Here is a 17,530-nt window from a genome sequence, read left to right on the forward strand (position 1 = left end):
GAAGTTCAGCACCACAAATCACATCAAGATAAATGGCAGTCTGTGAGCCTCTGACACTCTCCCTCAGTTCAAAATGAGTACTCCCCTCTACTATTTGTAAGTTGATTCTGTGCCATGTATATCCTCTCTTACACTTAAACTCTTTGAGAATCAATTCCATATTCCTAACTATTGATACTTTAGCCCCTCCCTACAAAGCCAAAACCTGCAAACATTATGTGCTTAATAAATACTTATTAAATGAATAAGAGTTCTAAGGGGAACTGTTTTGTAGCAAGTAGCAGAAAGGAAATTAGGCCACTTTTCATTCCTCTTCCCATCAGCCCCATCACCTCCACCACTACCACTCCCCAACTCGCCCACCCACCCACCCACCATCCCCTCACACACACACAAACTCAAAAAATAGAATCTGTAAACTAAGAGGACATTTATCCCTTTTTGCCAATTCCTCCCCAATAATGTGGCATGGATTCACCATTCATATAGAAAGGTATTAACTTTGAGTAAATGTAATTTAAAGTCTTGTAAAATTCACATTTGAGTGTCATTTAGGATAACAACAGCTAACAACATTCTAAAGCCTGGAAACAAAATTATGCAGCAGAATAATCCTTTGGTTAAAGAGGAAACAATAGGGAACATTACAAAACATTGTGGCAGAAGACTACAGGTAGAAATTGGTGGGGATGCCAGTAATGCTGGTAAGACAGCAGCAGGAAAACTGCTTCTGAGCACATTTGGAGACACTGAATACAAAAGAGCTAATCTTTCAACTCAAGAAGATAAAGGACTGTAAATCTAAAGAAAAAAGGAAGACTATAAGGACAGAAATCACTGAAATAAAAAACAAAACCAGAAAAAAGCAAAGAAGATTAAGAAAACCAAAAGTTAGTTCTTCGACGAAAATATTAAAAAGATAAACCTCTGGAAAAACCGATAAAGGAGAGTTGGTGACGTGAATTAACAAAATATGTTCTAAAAGCATGAAATAACCACAAACAAAACAGATTTTTTTTAATTACAAAATATTACCAGCTACATATACTAATACATTTGAAAACTCAGAAGAAATGGATGTTTCTAGAAAAATAACAAAATTGGCACAAAGTATACAAAAATTGGAATTAATTGATGATAATTAAAGAAATTTGAGTGGATTAATCAACACCATACACAGAGAAAAAGGAAATCCCACTCTTTTTTTCCCCACTTTTTATTTGGAAATAATTTCAAACTTTCAGAAGAAATGCCAACATAGCACAAAGAACATCCACAAACCCTTTGCCCATATCAACCTACTGTTAACATTTTGACCCATTGGTTCCATCATTTGCCATTTGCTCCTGGCAAGCACATAGCCCTCCCTCTCTCCCCACTGCATGTAATTTATCTCTAAATATCTTCTGTATGTATTTCTTCAGAATAAGGATATTCTCTTATACAACCATGCCACAATTATCAACCTCAGTAAATGTTACATTGATACAATAATCTATGTCTCAGTAGTGTCCTTACAGCATTCCCCCTCTCCCCACCTCAAGTACAGAATCGAGTGTAAGACCATATCCTGTATTTTTCATGTGCCTTCAGCCTCCTTTAACCTGGAATAGTTCTTGGCCTTTACCTTATGTGGCACTGACATTTTGAAGGACATAGTCCTTTTATTTTGAAATAATATGGTCCTTTTTTGAGGTTTGTCTGATGTTTCATCACGACCAGATTCAGGTTATGTATTCCTGGCTGGAAGCCTCCTTCATAAGCGATGTTGTGTCTTTCTCAGGGTATGATATCCAGAAGCATGCGATATCCATCTGTTTTGGCGCTTGCAATTCCACTTTTAGGTACTTCTTAAGAGAAATGAAAACTATGTATACAAAAATGTCCCCTGTAGCTTTTACTCCTAATAGCCAAAAACTGGAAGCAGCCCAGATGTTCAACAGGAAAATGTAAACAAACTGTAGTATATTCATACAATGTACTACTTCTCACAATAAAAAGGAATGAATTACTAATGAATGAAACAAGATAGATAAATCTTGGAAGCATTACACTGAGTGAAAGAAGCCAGACACCAGAATAAATACTGTATAATTCCATTTAAACAAAGTTCCAGAATTAGCAAAACTAACCATGGTGATAGAAATCAAATCACCGGTTGCTTCAGGGAATTCTGTAGAATGAAAAAACATGCTGGAGTGATGGAAATGTTCCGTATCTTGATGGAGTGTGAGTTACACAGATGTATGCATTTGTCAAAACTGATCCAACTATACAGTTGATAACATATGTGCATTTCACTGTATGTAAATTATTTCAATTTAAAAATATAAGCAAAAAAGTCAGTATTTTCCTCCCCAGCAATAACAAAATAGAAAATAAACTATTAGCAATAATAAAAATTATAAAATAATTTATAGAAATTAACCTTAAAAATTACAAACACTTATAGAGAAAAAGTGTTAACTCTAATAATGACCAAAAAATGAAGAGACAAATAAATGAAGATCTAATATGTTCATGGATGGAATGCTACTAGCAGCAGAGTAAAGACAGCAATTCTCCCCAAAGTAATTCACCACTCAAATATAACTCCTATCAAAATACCTGAAGGGGGACTTCCCTGGTGGTCCAGTGGTTGAGAATCCGCCTTCCAATGAAGGAGATGTGGATTCAATCCCTGGTTGGGGAACTAAGATCCTACATGCCACAGGGCAACTAAGCCCGCATGCTGCAACTACTGAGCCCGCACGCTGGAACGAAAGATCTGACGCAGCCAAAACAGCCAAAACAAAGACAACAAAAAACCCTGAAGGATCCTTACTGTATAGGGCAGGAAACCCTACTCAACACTCTGTAATAACCCATATGGGAAAACAATCTGAAAAAGAATAGATATATGTATATGTATAACTGAATCACTTTGCTGTACACCTGAAACTAACACAACATTGTAAATCTACTATACTCCAATATAAAATAAAAATTAAAAGAAAATCCTAAAGACAAAAACAAACAAACAAAATAACCTGAAGGATCCTAATGTTCTAAATATGATATGGAAAAACCGGTCTAAGAATAACTACATTAACAAAAAAAGCAAAGACAAGTGTTTCACCTTGCCAGATAATTAAGATTTACTACAAAACCACCCTAATTCATCTGTAGTACTGGGAGTGCAAAAGACAAGCAACTGAAACAAATACTCCCAAATGCATTTGTTGGCATAAAAAGTCTCTCATTAGAAGCAGCCTGCACACAAAGGGCTTGATAAATACCCATTGAATGAATGAATAAATGACATCAGGCCTTCCTGAGGCATCTGCCACATCATTAACTACGTAGAATTCACTTGATGATTCTAGTAACTAAAACAAGCTTCTAAAAGTGTTCAGTGGAAAAAAGTAGGAAAAAGAATGAGATTAATAGCATTATACCCTGTATGTAAATTTTAAAACATATAAACAAAACATTATTTTGGAAGAAAACACAAATATATGAAGTAAATACCTGAAGGTCAACTGGAAAAACACATCAAATATACTCTAGGGTAAATGCCTAACATGGGGGAGATAGGAGTGAAAATGAAGACAAGATAAAAGAGTAATGATGTAAAATGGAGGAAAAAGGGGGACCCATACAGAAGGTGGCATAAACAGAGTATGATCAATCCAATCCTAAATATCTGATGTCTCTAGAAGAAAACAGTCTTTTTTTTTAGTGTGTCAGGCAGTTTAGATTAAAATGTTAATCTAACTTTTACAAATAAACTAAAGCTCAGAAGTTAACAGGCCCAAAGTCACTCAATTTGTGACTACAAATCTAGATCTACCTCTCCAAAGCCTACGATCTTTCTCTAGTGCTACATTTCTTATTTAATACTCTCTGGTCAATAGATAAATGAAAAGAAAGGTGAGAAAATAACACTAATCCATTCCCTTAAGAACTGATGATGTTAGTCATGGCTAGTTACAGCAGAACATAAAAATATAAGAACTATTACAAGGGAGGGGCAATATTTACCTCTTGATTTAGAAAGCAGCCACAAGAGATAAACACAAAGCTTTGTAGTGTAGTGGCTAGGGCATGGACTTCAGAGTCAAAAGACCCAAGTGTTAATCCCAGGTGCATTCTCTTGGACAAATTATAAAACCTGTATGTCTCCACTGTAAAATGGGAAAATGAAATAATGCATGTGCAATGCTTAGCCCGGCATAGAATATGCACTCAAATGTTAGCAATTGTTATCAGCAACTATCCTTATCTTCTTTCATTTATCAAATTCCAGAGTAGTGTAAACAGTTGTCCCTAGGTATCTTGGTTCCAGGACCCCCCGCGGATAGCAAAATCCACAGATGCTCAAGTCTTTTGCAGTAGGCCCTCAGTATCCCTCCTCAAATCGAAATGGGCTGAATGGTTTGAAACATACAAGTATGAGGCTACTCCAGCTTCCTGTATCCCTTCCAGCTGCGAAACAAATGTGTATGGGCTCACACTTACCACTCTCCAAATACCTTCTATTTCCACTCACAAAAACTTATCAATCACCTCTCTTGAAAACAAGGCCCTTCTCTCAAATTTCAAGCTCTTCAGGCTATCTGAGACTTTTAAATTGCTGACCATTCAAATGACCTCCTTAAACCTCTTTCCACCTTCCCTAGTTTCCGCTCTCAGAGCTTTACTTTGCTTGTCACCTTTGTTTGTTCTAGGCATCTGCAGAAACTCCATGTTCAAAGGTTCTGTTTCAAAAATGATCCCCTCTATGAGGACAGCTCCAGCCCAAATCTCATTTTCACTGAAGTCTGCATTTAAGTGCCTACAAATACCCTAGAATACTAGGGTATTCTACTCGCCTCAACTAACATCTCCTTCTCCTTTAAAACTCTTTGCAACTCTTCCAGTTCTTTTTTAACACCTCCAATTCTTCTAGTTGCCCAAGTTAAAAGAAAAAAAATTAACTCCTCTTCTCTCTTTGAACTTTACTTCACAGAATCATCATTTTAGACCCTAGAATTTATTCTCTCAACCACAGTAGGCTCCAAGAAAGCAGCTACTTTTTCTGTTTTGTCTGCCAGAATCTTGCACAGAAGGCAGCACATAGAAAAGCCTCGGTAAACATCTCTTGACATTGAGATGGACAACAGAAAGGTGGTGTTGAAGACAAAGAGCTGGTTAGAGGCAAACTAAAACCCAGTTCTTCTGAATCGTAGCCCAATGCTGTTTCTACTGTACTGCATTGCCAACTTGCCAACCTATCACCAAACCAGATCATTTACTTCCTCAAAATCTCTGCTCAATGAACCCTCTTCATTTCTACTGCCAAGTCCTTGTTACGAGAAACTTCAACTATTCCAATTGCTTTTCATTTAGTATTCATCCCTCCAGCCTTTCTCCTGTAACACATGATGTCAAAATAACACTCTCCAAACACCACTTCTTTTGCTGGATCTTTACTGCCTTACTCCTTGGTTTAGCTTGCAAAACCCATCACAATTTCCAGAATACACTCAGCCCTCCGCATCCACAGGTTCCACATCTGGGTAGAGGGAGGGCTGAGTGTACTACGCCATTTTACATAACAGACTTGAGCATCCAAGGTTGGGTCCTGGAACCAATCCCCCACGGATACCAAGGGATGACTTTAGCTTTTATTTTCTACTCAGGCTTGTCTGCTATCACTTCCACCCATATCAAGTACATCGTCTCTTTTACTCATAATCTTTCTCATTTCTCCTGACAATTAAGTACTATCTGCCCACTGCAGGCAGGCAAGCAGACACACACACACAAACTAGGTAAAGGCCACTATTCATATTAGCAGCACCAGTGTATCTTATTTCAGTTCATGAAGCACCTGTATTCCACAGAAGTAAGGTATATGAACCACACATGTCATTTCTCTTAAAACCACGTCTGCCTTGACAACTCCAGTCCAGTTTTTCCCTTTTTTAAGAAACTACTAAACAATTCAGCTCTTTGTATTGTTCACTAACGCTCAAATCAGATACCTTAGAATATTAAAAGTGCAAAAGAAAAATCTCAGAATTCATTTAATTTAGCAGTAATGACTGGAATGCACAAGAGTATCCCAAACTTAACAAAATCTCCAAGGTAAGTGCCGTAGGCATGTTTGTTTTTTTTTTAAAAGCTTCATGAATAATTCTATTATTCATTCCTTGTAGAGCCAATCCAGTCAGCCTCATTTTTTAGATTAAAAATTTGACAAAGAAAAGGTAAAGAAACTTGCCTAAGGCCACCTCCCGGCCTACACGCAGCAGAGAGTAGTGGTTAAGAGCACAGGCTCAGATTCAGGCTACTTAAATTCCAGCTCACTGCTTACTGAGAACGTAGGCAAGTTGGTTAATTTCTTTGTATCTTTATTAATCTCTTTAAAATGCTGTGTGTATCTCAAAAGAGTTTAATTAGGACAAAATGAGTTAGTGTATATAAAACACTTAGAACAGAAATAAGTGCCCAGAAAAGCTGCTCAACATCACTAATTATTAGAGAAATGCAAATCAAAACTCCAATGAGGGGCTTTCCCTGGTGGCGCAGTGGTTGAGAGTCCGCCTGCTGATGCAGGGGATACGGGTTCATGCCCCAGTCCAGGAAGATCCCACATGCCGCGGAGCGGCTGGGCCCGTGAGCCATGGCCTCTGAGCCTGCGCGTCGAGAGCCTGTGCTCCGCAACGGGAGAGGCCACAAGAGTGAGAGGCCCACGTACCGCAAAAAAACCAAAAAAAAACTCCGAGGTATCACCTCACACCAGTTAGAATGGGCATCATCAGAAAATCTACAAACAACAAATGCTGGAGAGGGTGTGGAGAAAAGGGAACTCTCTTGCACTGCTGGTGGGAATGTAAACTGATACAGCCACTATGGAGAACAGTATGGAGGTTCCTTAAAAACCTAAAAATAGAATTACCATATGACCCAGCAATCCCACTACTGGGCATATACCCAGAGAAAACCATAATTCAAAAAGACAGATGCACCCCAATGTTCACTGCAGCACAATTTACAACAGCCGGGTCATGGGAGCAACCTAAATGCCCATCAACAGACAAATGGATAAAGAAGATGTGGTACATATATACAATAGAATATTACTCAGCCATAAAGAGAAACGAAATTGGCTCATTTGTAGAGACGTGGATGGATCTGGAGACTGTCATACAGAGCAAAGCAAGTCAGAAAGAGAAAAACAAATATCGTATATTAACGCATATATGTGGAACCTAGAAAAATGGTACTGATGAACCGGTTTGCAGGGCAGAAATAGAGACACAGATGTAGAGAACAAACGTATGGACACCAAGGAGGGAAAGTGGCCATGATGGGGGGGGGATGAATTAGGCGATTGGGATTGACATGTATATACTGATGTGTATAAAATGGATGACTAATAAGAACCTGCTGTACAAAAAATTTAAAAAAAGAAATAAGTGCCCAATAAATGTTCACTGTCAATACTGGAAATAAAGGATTACAGCCAAGCTCTAACTTAGTTTCATGCCCTTTCCACTACACCAGTAACTACCTGTATTTTGACAAGCAGCTTGTATACTCCTGAGGGCAGAGCTCAAGTCTCCTGCTTCTTCAGCCACCCCCACCACACCAAATACATTGTTGGCAACAAAATAATATTGATATTTTGAACAGATGTATGGATTCCTACTTCTAAACTCTGATACCTCAGCCTAGGATCCTACTTCTGCCAAAGCACCCAGGATGAATGAATAATAAGAACTTACATAATAGGGCTTACTGTGAGCAAAGCACTGTTTTAAGCACTTTACACATTTTCTCCTGTTATCGATTTCAAATACTCCATAAAAAGAAATATAGGGCTTCCCTGGTGGCGCAGTGGGTGAGAGTCCGCCTGCCGATGCAGGGGACACAGGTTCGGGCCCTGGTCCAGGAAGATCCCACATGCCGCGGAATGGTTGGGCCCGTGAGCCATGGCCGCTGAGCCTGCGCGTCCGGAGCCTGTGCTCCGCAACGGGAGAGGCCACAACAGTGAGAGGCCCGCGTACCACCAAAAAAAAAAAAAAAAAAAAGAAATATAAAATAAGCTTAGTACTTATGAGCCATGTTAATGCTACAAAACATTTTCTACCAAAGCTAGTTGTTACTTTTACGGAAAATATAAAATAATTTTAACTAGTGATTCATTACAAAAACAAAGTCCTAAAATAAAACCAAATTTTCTTTCAAAAAATTCGGTATTTATGAAACTAGTCTATCGCAAAGGATTGACATTCCTATACTACAAATACTCAAAAGCAATTTCCATTCCCTTGAGACAGGTACAATTTTATTTTTGGAATCTACTTTAAAATATGGTCTTGAAAACAAAACAGGTAACATACACCTGGCACTAAAGTACAATCTGCAACATGTACGTTTTCAACAAAGAGTATTTAGTTTCTTACTAAAGTATTTTAAACATATAAATGTTTCTACCTAACAAAATGTTTGTGGATATCTATCCACAAGATATTGTGGATATCTATCAACTCTCTCCTAGTATGACTGCCACTTTAGGGCTCCCTGTCTCTAATGTCTGTCCTTTCCAATCCACTCTATCCCCCAGTGATCTAACTAAAAGATCAATCTGACCTCACTCTCCGGTTTCTCCTATTTAAACTAATTCACTAATTCTCCTCTCAGTCAGGTTAAAATCAGAGTTCACCTGCACTATAATCAAGTCCCTTCAAAACCTGGCTCTAATCTCCCTTCCCATCTCTCTCCACCAACAGGAATCTTTCCTCTGCCTGAAACAAAATTCTCCCATCTTGAACTAGCCATTCTGCAAAGCATTTTATGGATGAGAACTGAGGCTCATAGAAATAATCTGTCAGAGGACACACAGCTAGTGATAGACCGTTATCTAGAATACAAAGTCTTCCTTTCGAGTTTCTAAAGACCTTTTAAACTATTTTTGGTACCTATTTGTCAAATGTATGAGAATTGTTTGAATGTCAGGCTCTTCTCATTAGCTCTATATATGAGCTTCTCCAAGATGATCCTTTCGGGTTCAGGAAGAAAAAAATAGATTTTTTTAGTCTTAAAAAATAAATTAAACCACTCTGCTGGGGGATGCTGATAATGGAGGAAGCCGTGCACGTGTGGGCACAGAGAGCAAGTACTAAAGGTAATCTCTGTACTTTCCGCTCAATTCTGCCATGACCCTAAAACTGCCCTAAAAAATAAAGGCTATTTTTTAATTAATTTAGCTTTATCAAGATTAATATAAGGATTCACACTTGATCTGAAGGTCAGCTGGTCATAACAGCAGAGACTATATAGTCAGAAACCTGAGGAAAGAACAGAAGTTCCACAAACAGTGGGCTTTACTTCCAGCACATTGTGAGGCACTGCAATTTATGTGTGCTCAATGAAGCAAATTTAGGGATTATATTATTTAGTTTTAACTAAACTGACTCTCACAACATGGAGAAGTAGCTTTGAAAAAATTCCTGCAAAGACTGCAAAGATAATAATAATGCAAGCACAAGCCAACAAGAAAATAGCAGCGCAAGTACAAGCTATTTCATCCACATTCTGATGTAAAATAATCTAGTCAGTCAATCACACACCTCTCATCAAACTACTACTTTTTAAATAAGAACAAAAAGGTCTGTTAACATAAAGGTTTAGACTGTTTATTTTCTTTCTCATCTTTCTTAATCATCTAATTTGTGTAATTTATTATGTGTACCAATATGCTATTAGTATACTAATACCATATTTACATATGTATAAATCTTATAAACAATTAATTACATATTAAAGGTGCATGCACAATGCTTTTCTGATGGGGGAATACAATAAAAATTGAATATCCACCACTTAAGGCACTTGACCAAGTCTTTTTTTTTCCTCTTTAGGGTGGTCATCAATCTTCCTAGTTTGCCAGGACCAAGGCGGGGTATGCTAGGCTTCATAATGGCCCCTCCAGAGATGTCTGAGTCCTAATCCCTGAATATGTTGCCTTACATGGTAAAAAAGGTCTTTGTAGAAGTGATTAAATTAAGGAATTTGAGATGGGGAGATAATCCTGGATTGTCTGGGTGGGCCCAATGTAATCACAAGAGTCCTTGTAAAAGGAGGCAGGAGGATCTGTCATTAGTAGATGTGGAGACTGAAGCAAGAGGTTGGAATAATCTGAGGAAGGAGCCACAGAATACAAGCAGCCCCTAGAGGCTGAAAAAGTCAAGAAGCAGACTCTTCCCTTAGAGTCTCAAGAAGGAACCAGGCCTGCTGACACCTTGACTTTAGCCCAGTTAAGACTTATTTTGGACTTCTGACCCCCAAAACTGTAAGATAATAAATGTGTGTTGTTTTAAGTCACTAAATTTTTGGTAACTTGTTACAGCAGCAATAGGAAACTAACATAGGGGATTCCTGGGACTTAGGACTTTCACTGCTAAAACCAGGATAAGTTGGTCACCCTATTTTCACATTTTCAATGCCCATAACAACATCTGGTACTTAATGAACATGAGAAAAACTTTTGTTGAATGACTTTATGATGAAACATACAGATAATGTACCCTTACTATTTTATAAAGATCTACCATATATGTTATCTCATGTTATCCTCCTAACAACCCTGTGGGGTGTGAATGGATTAGTTTTCCCACTTTTAGGATATAAGGACTAAGGTTTAAAGAAATTACAAAACATGTCCAAGGATGCAGATCTAGTAAGTGATGGAGCCGTATCTACAATATAGGTTTCCTGACCTATAGTCAAAGGATTATAGTAGTCAGGATCCCATGAATCAGGCGGCCTAGGTTCAAATCCAAGCTCCAAAACTTAATAGCTGCTTTACCTTAGTCAAGTTATTTAACTTCTCCACTTCCTTAACTATAAAATGTAAAAGTAAATTATCAATAATACTAATAGGGTTGTTGTTAAGATTAAAGGTGCTAAAATGTGCAAAGTACACACCACAGGTTTGTCAGAGATAGTTGACAATAAATAATAGCTATCATAATTATTCTTGCCACAGCTATAGTACACTTATGCCTAAAATACTCTGTACTATTTGATAAAGAATCACATGAAGTATGCAAAAGGAAAATAATAGCAACCAGAATGAATAATAAGAAGGATAGGATGAGTCTTTTGTGAAAGTAATCTAAGGTTAGGACTCCAGGCTGGAAAGACAAAAGGAGAAGGGAGACATAAGCAAGATCTATAAATATGTGACAGTATAAATAAAGTGATTGCAAAATTCAGTAATATTCGTAGGATGAGGAGTTTAGAAACTTATAGAGTATTGTAGTATAAACACATAGCACTCATAAATCTACAAAATGGTACGGCTTAAAAAAGAAATGGCTCACAAAATCTTGGAACACTTTATAAATGACAGAAACAAAAATGACTCTTTGCAAAACTTGTCGAACCCTACAAGGGCATTAGGCTAAGGGAGAATGGAGATGTTGAGAAATGACCTAACAGACCATCTTGTAGCAAGAGTTAGATCTCCAGCTGAGTCAGTGACATAATTTAATTATTCCAATTTCCCAAGGAAGAACAGACTCAAAAGACACAACATACCCTTTGCCAATCACACCACACACCACTTCTCTTCCCTGATATCATCATCACCCTTCCAAAAAATTCTCAAGATTTAATATCCTATAATGCCTTTCCACGGCCTCAGTAAAGAACAATTAAAATATCTTAAAATTTAGCAGTGCAAACAAATCTCAAAACAAACTAATCCAATTGTTTCTTAAACAAAAGTTTCTTAAACTTTGCACTATTTACTTAATCCCTCAACATCCATTTTTCACTGTGAAAGTCAACAAACTTTACAGAACTTTATGACTATTATTTTCAATACTAGGCTGATTTTTTTTCTTCCCCAACAGGTCATGATCTCCTCACTACTTCCAATGAATAAAGTTGAGAAACCATATTGAGGTCAGCTTAAGCAAAAGACAGCCCGAAATTAAACAAAGTAATAGAAGGATAGTTAATTTAAATCTGCAAATGATTTTAAAAACCACACTGTAATGCTTGATTTCACTGCCACCAGCCAATTAATTTTTTTTAAATCATGTTTAAGGGTAGAAACTTGCAACTGGTAGATAAGTTAGTCCTGGAGATCACAGTATAGTGAGTATAGACAACACTATTGTATTATAATTATCAACTTGCTAAGAGACCAGATCTTAATTATTCCCACCACAAAAAGAAATGATTATGTGATGTGATAGAGATGCTAACTACTGCTACAATGGTAACCGTATTACATTATGTAAATTCATCAAATCAACATGTTGTACATCTGAAATTTACGCAATGTTATATGACAAGTATATTTCAACTAAAAAAAAAAAATCAGAGCTCCTGGTGTTTTAAACTTGAATGAAAAGTGTAACCTCTTTGCTGTCTCAACCATTTCAGAAAGTGATGAAGAATAACATGGCCTAAAGATGGGCAAGATCAAGTAGAAAGAGGAAAGAAAAAACATATATAACCTACAAACAACTAAACAGCCCCCAGAAAGAAGTGGATATGAACACAAGGTTTCTGTATCTCATGTACAAATTTAAATTTAAAATGAGGTGAGTGGACTCATCTCCTACATGCACTTCTTGGTAACCAACATGATACTAAAAAGTAGAAGGTGAGATAACATTGGTCTCATTAAAGGGTTCGGAATGAACGTCAAGAGACCAAATTTCTTGTTCTCTAAAACGTCTATCAACCTGCCAATCAAAATTGTTCAGCCAGGCAAGTGTTTTCTTTTCTTCTTATTTACATATTATTTTCTATGAACAACAACTCTACAACTTCAGTGTCTTTGGAATCCATTAGGCACCCACATAAATGAAAAAAAATTGTTGGTGTTTTGCAGAAATAAGCTGAACAAGAAACTTAGTTTATCTAGATTTTAATGTAACAGCAAATCACTTTGACTGAAGAAGCATCTTTACAGTCAGCAAATGTCACACATCTCTGAAGAAACTCCCTCGGAGGGCAGAATGGATGTTCCAAGTATCGTAGTAGCGATCCTTTGACTGACAAGCTTTCTCTTCTCCTTCAAAAAACCCCAAATGTGCCAGGGACTAACAGAAACTCCACAAACTTATAGACAAAGCACTCTTCCCGCCTTCAAAATGCAGGACTTATCCTTCCATTACTACGGGGCATTATCCAATCCACACTACCAGAAACCCCTGTACACACTACACCCTAAGACACTGTCTGCTAAACAGCTTCGTATCATCTACCCCTTGAAAAAGTGCTTCATAACGCCTCCCAAAAGTCTCGAAGAACAGCAACCCCAAGTGTACCCGAGGCCAAAGACTAGGAGAGAAAGGTCCAGGAAAACCAGTGCTCGTACATTAGTCACCTTCACGACAAGTCGCGTTTTTAAAATTGCCTGTGGGGAACACATCACATCCGACATACCTTATGCCCTTCCCACACCATGAAAACAAGTGGCTGCTACTAAGCCCGAGCAACTTGCCCAGCCTCTATCTGAACACTTCCCACACACAACCCACCAACACCAAGGGCCAGGGTAACCGGGTACAAAGGCACCCAGGCGCTTCCCTCTCCCACTTAGTCTCTGTAAATTCCAAAACGCACCACGAAAACCTCCGCAGAGAGGGCTGCCAGGCCAGCCCGCCGAGGAGTCACAGAGTAATCGGTTTGTCGCTTCATAGGAGCCTTGGAGACCCGCACCCTAAAAGCCGGGATGATTTGGGGGTGTGACCTGGGCCGCTCCCTGCCCCCCTCTCCCCTCACGGGAAACTCCCGTGTGGTCGCGGCTACTCACCAGACCAGGGAACACAGAGAGAGGAAGGAGACTAGGGCCAAGGCCCGCCGGTACTTCTTCATCTTCTCCTCCTTCTTCCCCCTGCCAGAAGGCGGCACATCCTCTCGGCAGCTGCTACTGCCGAGGCCAAGATGGAGGAGCCGGAACAGGAGAACGAGGATGAGACCGAGAGTTCGAAGGGCTGCGGCGCTGGAGGAGCGCCTCCTGAGCGGCTCGCGCGCTGGCCGCTCTCTCCCAGGGGCCCACAGCGGCGCCGACGGGTGCGCTTCACAGGAGGCTTCCGGGGACCGCCGTTGCTGCCGCGGCCGCCAGCTCGTCCGCGCCCGCCTCCTCCAGCCGCCGCCGCCGCTGCCGCCCCATATCCCCCCCGCCCTCCCCGGTTCTCGCTCCGTGCTGCCGGCGACCAACGGCCGCTGCGTACTAGCCTCTCAACAACCAATCACCGGCGGGGCCGCGACACCTCATACACCGCTGAGCTGGAAGAATACGCGTCACCCACGTCCCGCGGCGCTCGCACCCCCAACTAGCCTCCGCGCGGGCCACACCCCCTCGACGTCTCAGGCGGCTGAGCCAGAGGGAGGAGGACACAAAGCAAGAGAGGCGGCGGTGGCCACCGCCCCGCCCATCTCAAGTCCCGCCCACTTCAGGAAGTCCGAGAGGAGCCTTGTGACCCTCAGCCTTCTTTGTACGATGGCCCGCCCTCTAGCCCAGGGCGCGCCGAGTCCGTGCAAGGGCCCTTGGGAGCTGTAGTTTTCTCTCCGGAACCCTTCCCTTTCCCTTTCCCTGTCCTTCCCAGTATAACTGTTTTGACGAAGAGGTCTGTGGTTTCGCTTCTCACTGCAAGACTGGCCAGCTTTGGAATTGTTACATCCAGTTTTCCTTTTTTGACCACAGTTTGTGGCAAGGCCTAGAATGACGTTGGGGGAAAAGCTATACTAATAAAATTTAAAAGACGTTTTCCGGGTGTCAGTGGGCCGGGCCCATCAAGCTAGGTGCTGATTGGCTAGCGGAAAGAGGTGTGCCAAGAATTCCTCTCATCTGATTGGTTGGAGTGAGAAGTCTTCCGCATCTTTTCCGCCTCTTGGAGAATTTCGCTCCCCGCCAGATTCCTCCATTGGGATCGGCTCGATTGGTCTTCAGTCTTTTGGATTCGTGCTTTGGGTTCGCTGCGGTGGGGCCGGAAGGGAAAACTGCGGCTCCTTATGGGGGAGCTCCAAGTTCTGAGGTTCACCGAAAGCGGGGAAGCTGGTCGCGTACACACGTCTGTTGCTACAGTCTGAGACAAAAAGTGACCGCTTCTCAATCTTTAAAACGAGCAGTGTGCCCCCCGCCGCGAGATTTTTATGCCATTGAGGCCCCTAAAGATCTCTCAGAAGCTAGTTTAGGGACCCTCTGCCTGAAAGTCCACAATGCTTGACCGCTTTTCTTCCCAAGCGCCTCTTGACGTAGTTCTCTTCTATGAGGTGTTATAGAGGAAGACGCACGAGCTTTTGCTCGGGAGAAGACGTCTGGCCTCTGGCCTCATGTGTTCCTTCTTCTATCTCTGGTGATGTATTTGACTCTTGACACTAAGAGGGAAGTTAGTCTCTACCGAGTGATATTTCTTTTATAAAATAAGAAATATAAAAGTATAACTCAATGGTGTTTCCCTTTTTGTCTTGGCTGTCAGAAACTCAGAACTACCTTCTCCAGAAAGCAGCCAGACATATGGGAGAATGGAGACTCCAGTTGTCTGTGCCGTGGAACATGGCACAATGTCTAGTGTAAGAAATGTTCAAAGCAGGTGTTATTAAAGCGTGGGCCACTTGGTGCTCATGTGGTCGAAGGAAAAAAGACTCAGTAAAGTGCCCATCTAACACTTAATTTTGAACCACGTAATTTCCTTGTAAACCTTCTAAGTTGAATTAATTGTTAATTGTATTCCCAGGGAACAGAATGTTTTGACTCATTCTAAAATTCTTACTCTAAGTCAACTGGATATTAGAAAAATTCTACATAGGATGATTTGGTTTTAGAAGAATTCATCCTAAACTAATTTTTCTGGCAATAATTAGGTAACAGTTCCAATGATCTGTTCATGGCACTTTTAGTATATGACAATAAAATCACTTCATCTCTCTCACTGCAGTAGGCAAGCACTTAACTCGCCCAAGAGCAGTATCAAATGATTAATATGTAAATTAAAAGGAAGATAGGGGCAACAGAAGGATGGGGATTATTTTACATTCATTACCATGTGAGGCACCCTTTTCCTTTCACTCCAGGAAATAGGTTATTCATGGCAAGGAACAGGTGCTCCTGAGCTGATCCTCAGTAGATCACAGCAAAGAAAGTTCTGTTAGAATACATGCTCAACTCAAGCCTGGCAAGTTATCATGTGCCTCTCTTGTATCCTCTCCTTCTCACCCCAAACCCACAAGTCCACCCACTGCTTTTCCACTAAGTCTCTGCAATGATCTTTTGGAATATACAGTTAGTAGATAGAATTTTTCTTCCTTCTTTCCTCCCTTCCTTCTTTCCTTTCTTTCTTTTTTTTCTTTCTTTCTTCCTTTTTCCTACAGTTGGGGCTTTATTGTGACCCCTGTGGTAGGGTTGTCATTCACCTAATTATTAATCAATCATTAGCTTTTATTATTTCAATCAATAAATATCTTTTTCTCTTTTTGCTAGTTTCATTTCCATTGCTTCATGTTAAGGTGTAATTTTCAGCCCTCTGAGCCTTTTCATTTTTCTCTTGGATATTTCATAATTTCAGTTCTCATCTATACTGTTGACTCCCTGGTCTATATCCCAACTTCTCTTCAAGTAGGTGCTGGACATAACACTTATTCTACCATCACTTCAAATTTTACCTGCATAAAATAGAACTTGTTTCCCCATAAATTAACTTCTTCGCTTGAGTTTCTAGTTGTGTTAATTCTTCTTTGTTTTAAGGCTTCAGATAGTGAGAATAAGAGAAGTTCCATGGAGGTGACGTTTGAAAAACTGGTAGACATTTTTCTGCATGGTTGGTAAATATAATGACAAAAAATAATGGAAAAAATTATATTATAATGAAATAGATAAATATAATAAGAAAATGAGTAAGAATTATATAAAATAAATTGAGTATAGATAAATGCCACCATACTCAAAAGTATAACATATGCCAAAGAATGGCAAGAAAGTATATAGAAAAATCAGAATGTGTATATAATCTTTAAGGCTCACGCTAAGTAATCACCATTTACCATCTCTTAACTACACTACAGTGATTCTCAACCAGGGACAATTTTTTTTCCCTTGGGGGAAAATTGGCAATGTCTGGAAATTTTTTGGTTGTCACAACTGAGGTAATGCTACATCTAGTGGGTAGAGTTCAAGGATGCTACATCCTACAATGCAGAAGACAGCATTACATAACAAAAAAATTATTTGGCCTGAAAAGCTGAAAGTACCCAGCTTGAGAAACTGTGCCATAGCAGAATCTCACAATTCAATAAAATCTATAAAGCACTGACAACACACAGGATAACTCATGTGACTTGCAGACCCTTGGATTATTCAGGAAGTCACCAAGAACTAAAATGCATGATGAACAGGAGCTCTCCCATTCCTAAAAGGTTAAAGACACAGAAACTCTGGACAGGTTGTCCCTGCCCTGATAGAGATCAGATACTCTGTTTGCTGATGGTGAAGAAGAAGAAGCAGATCTCAGAAAAGAAGCCAACCACTCTAGCC

General features: G+C 39.8%; 1 protein-coding gene across 4 annotated transcripts in view; it reads right to left on the reverse strand.

Annotated features, from left to right (window-relative positions):
* SUCO (SUN domain containing ossification factor) overlaps nucleotides 1-14,214 on the reverse strand; it is a 76,530-nt gene extending 62,316 nt beyond the window's left edge. For 2 of the 4 annotated variants that reach the window (XM_079922139.1, XM_079922138.1), the window contains exon 1: nucleotides 13,811-14,214. In XM_079922139.1, coding sequence (XP_079778265.1) covers nucleotides 13,811-13,872 — 62 coding nt within the window. In that variant the 5' untranslated portion in view covers nucleotides 13,873-14,214. The remainder of the gene's footprint in view (nucleotides 1-13,810) is intronic. The other 2 variants (XM_079922136.1, XM_079922137.1) reach the window with 1 other exon arrangement.
* Nucleotides 14,215-17,530: the final 3,316 nt, after the last annotated feature.

This window comes from Stenella coeruleoalba (assembly GCF_951394435.1).
Source record: "Stenella coeruleoalba genome assembly, chromosome: 1".
In the NCBI taxonomy this organism is placed as follows: Eukaryota; Metazoa; Chordata; class Mammalia; order Artiodactyla; family Delphinidae; genus Stenella; species Stenella coeruleoalba.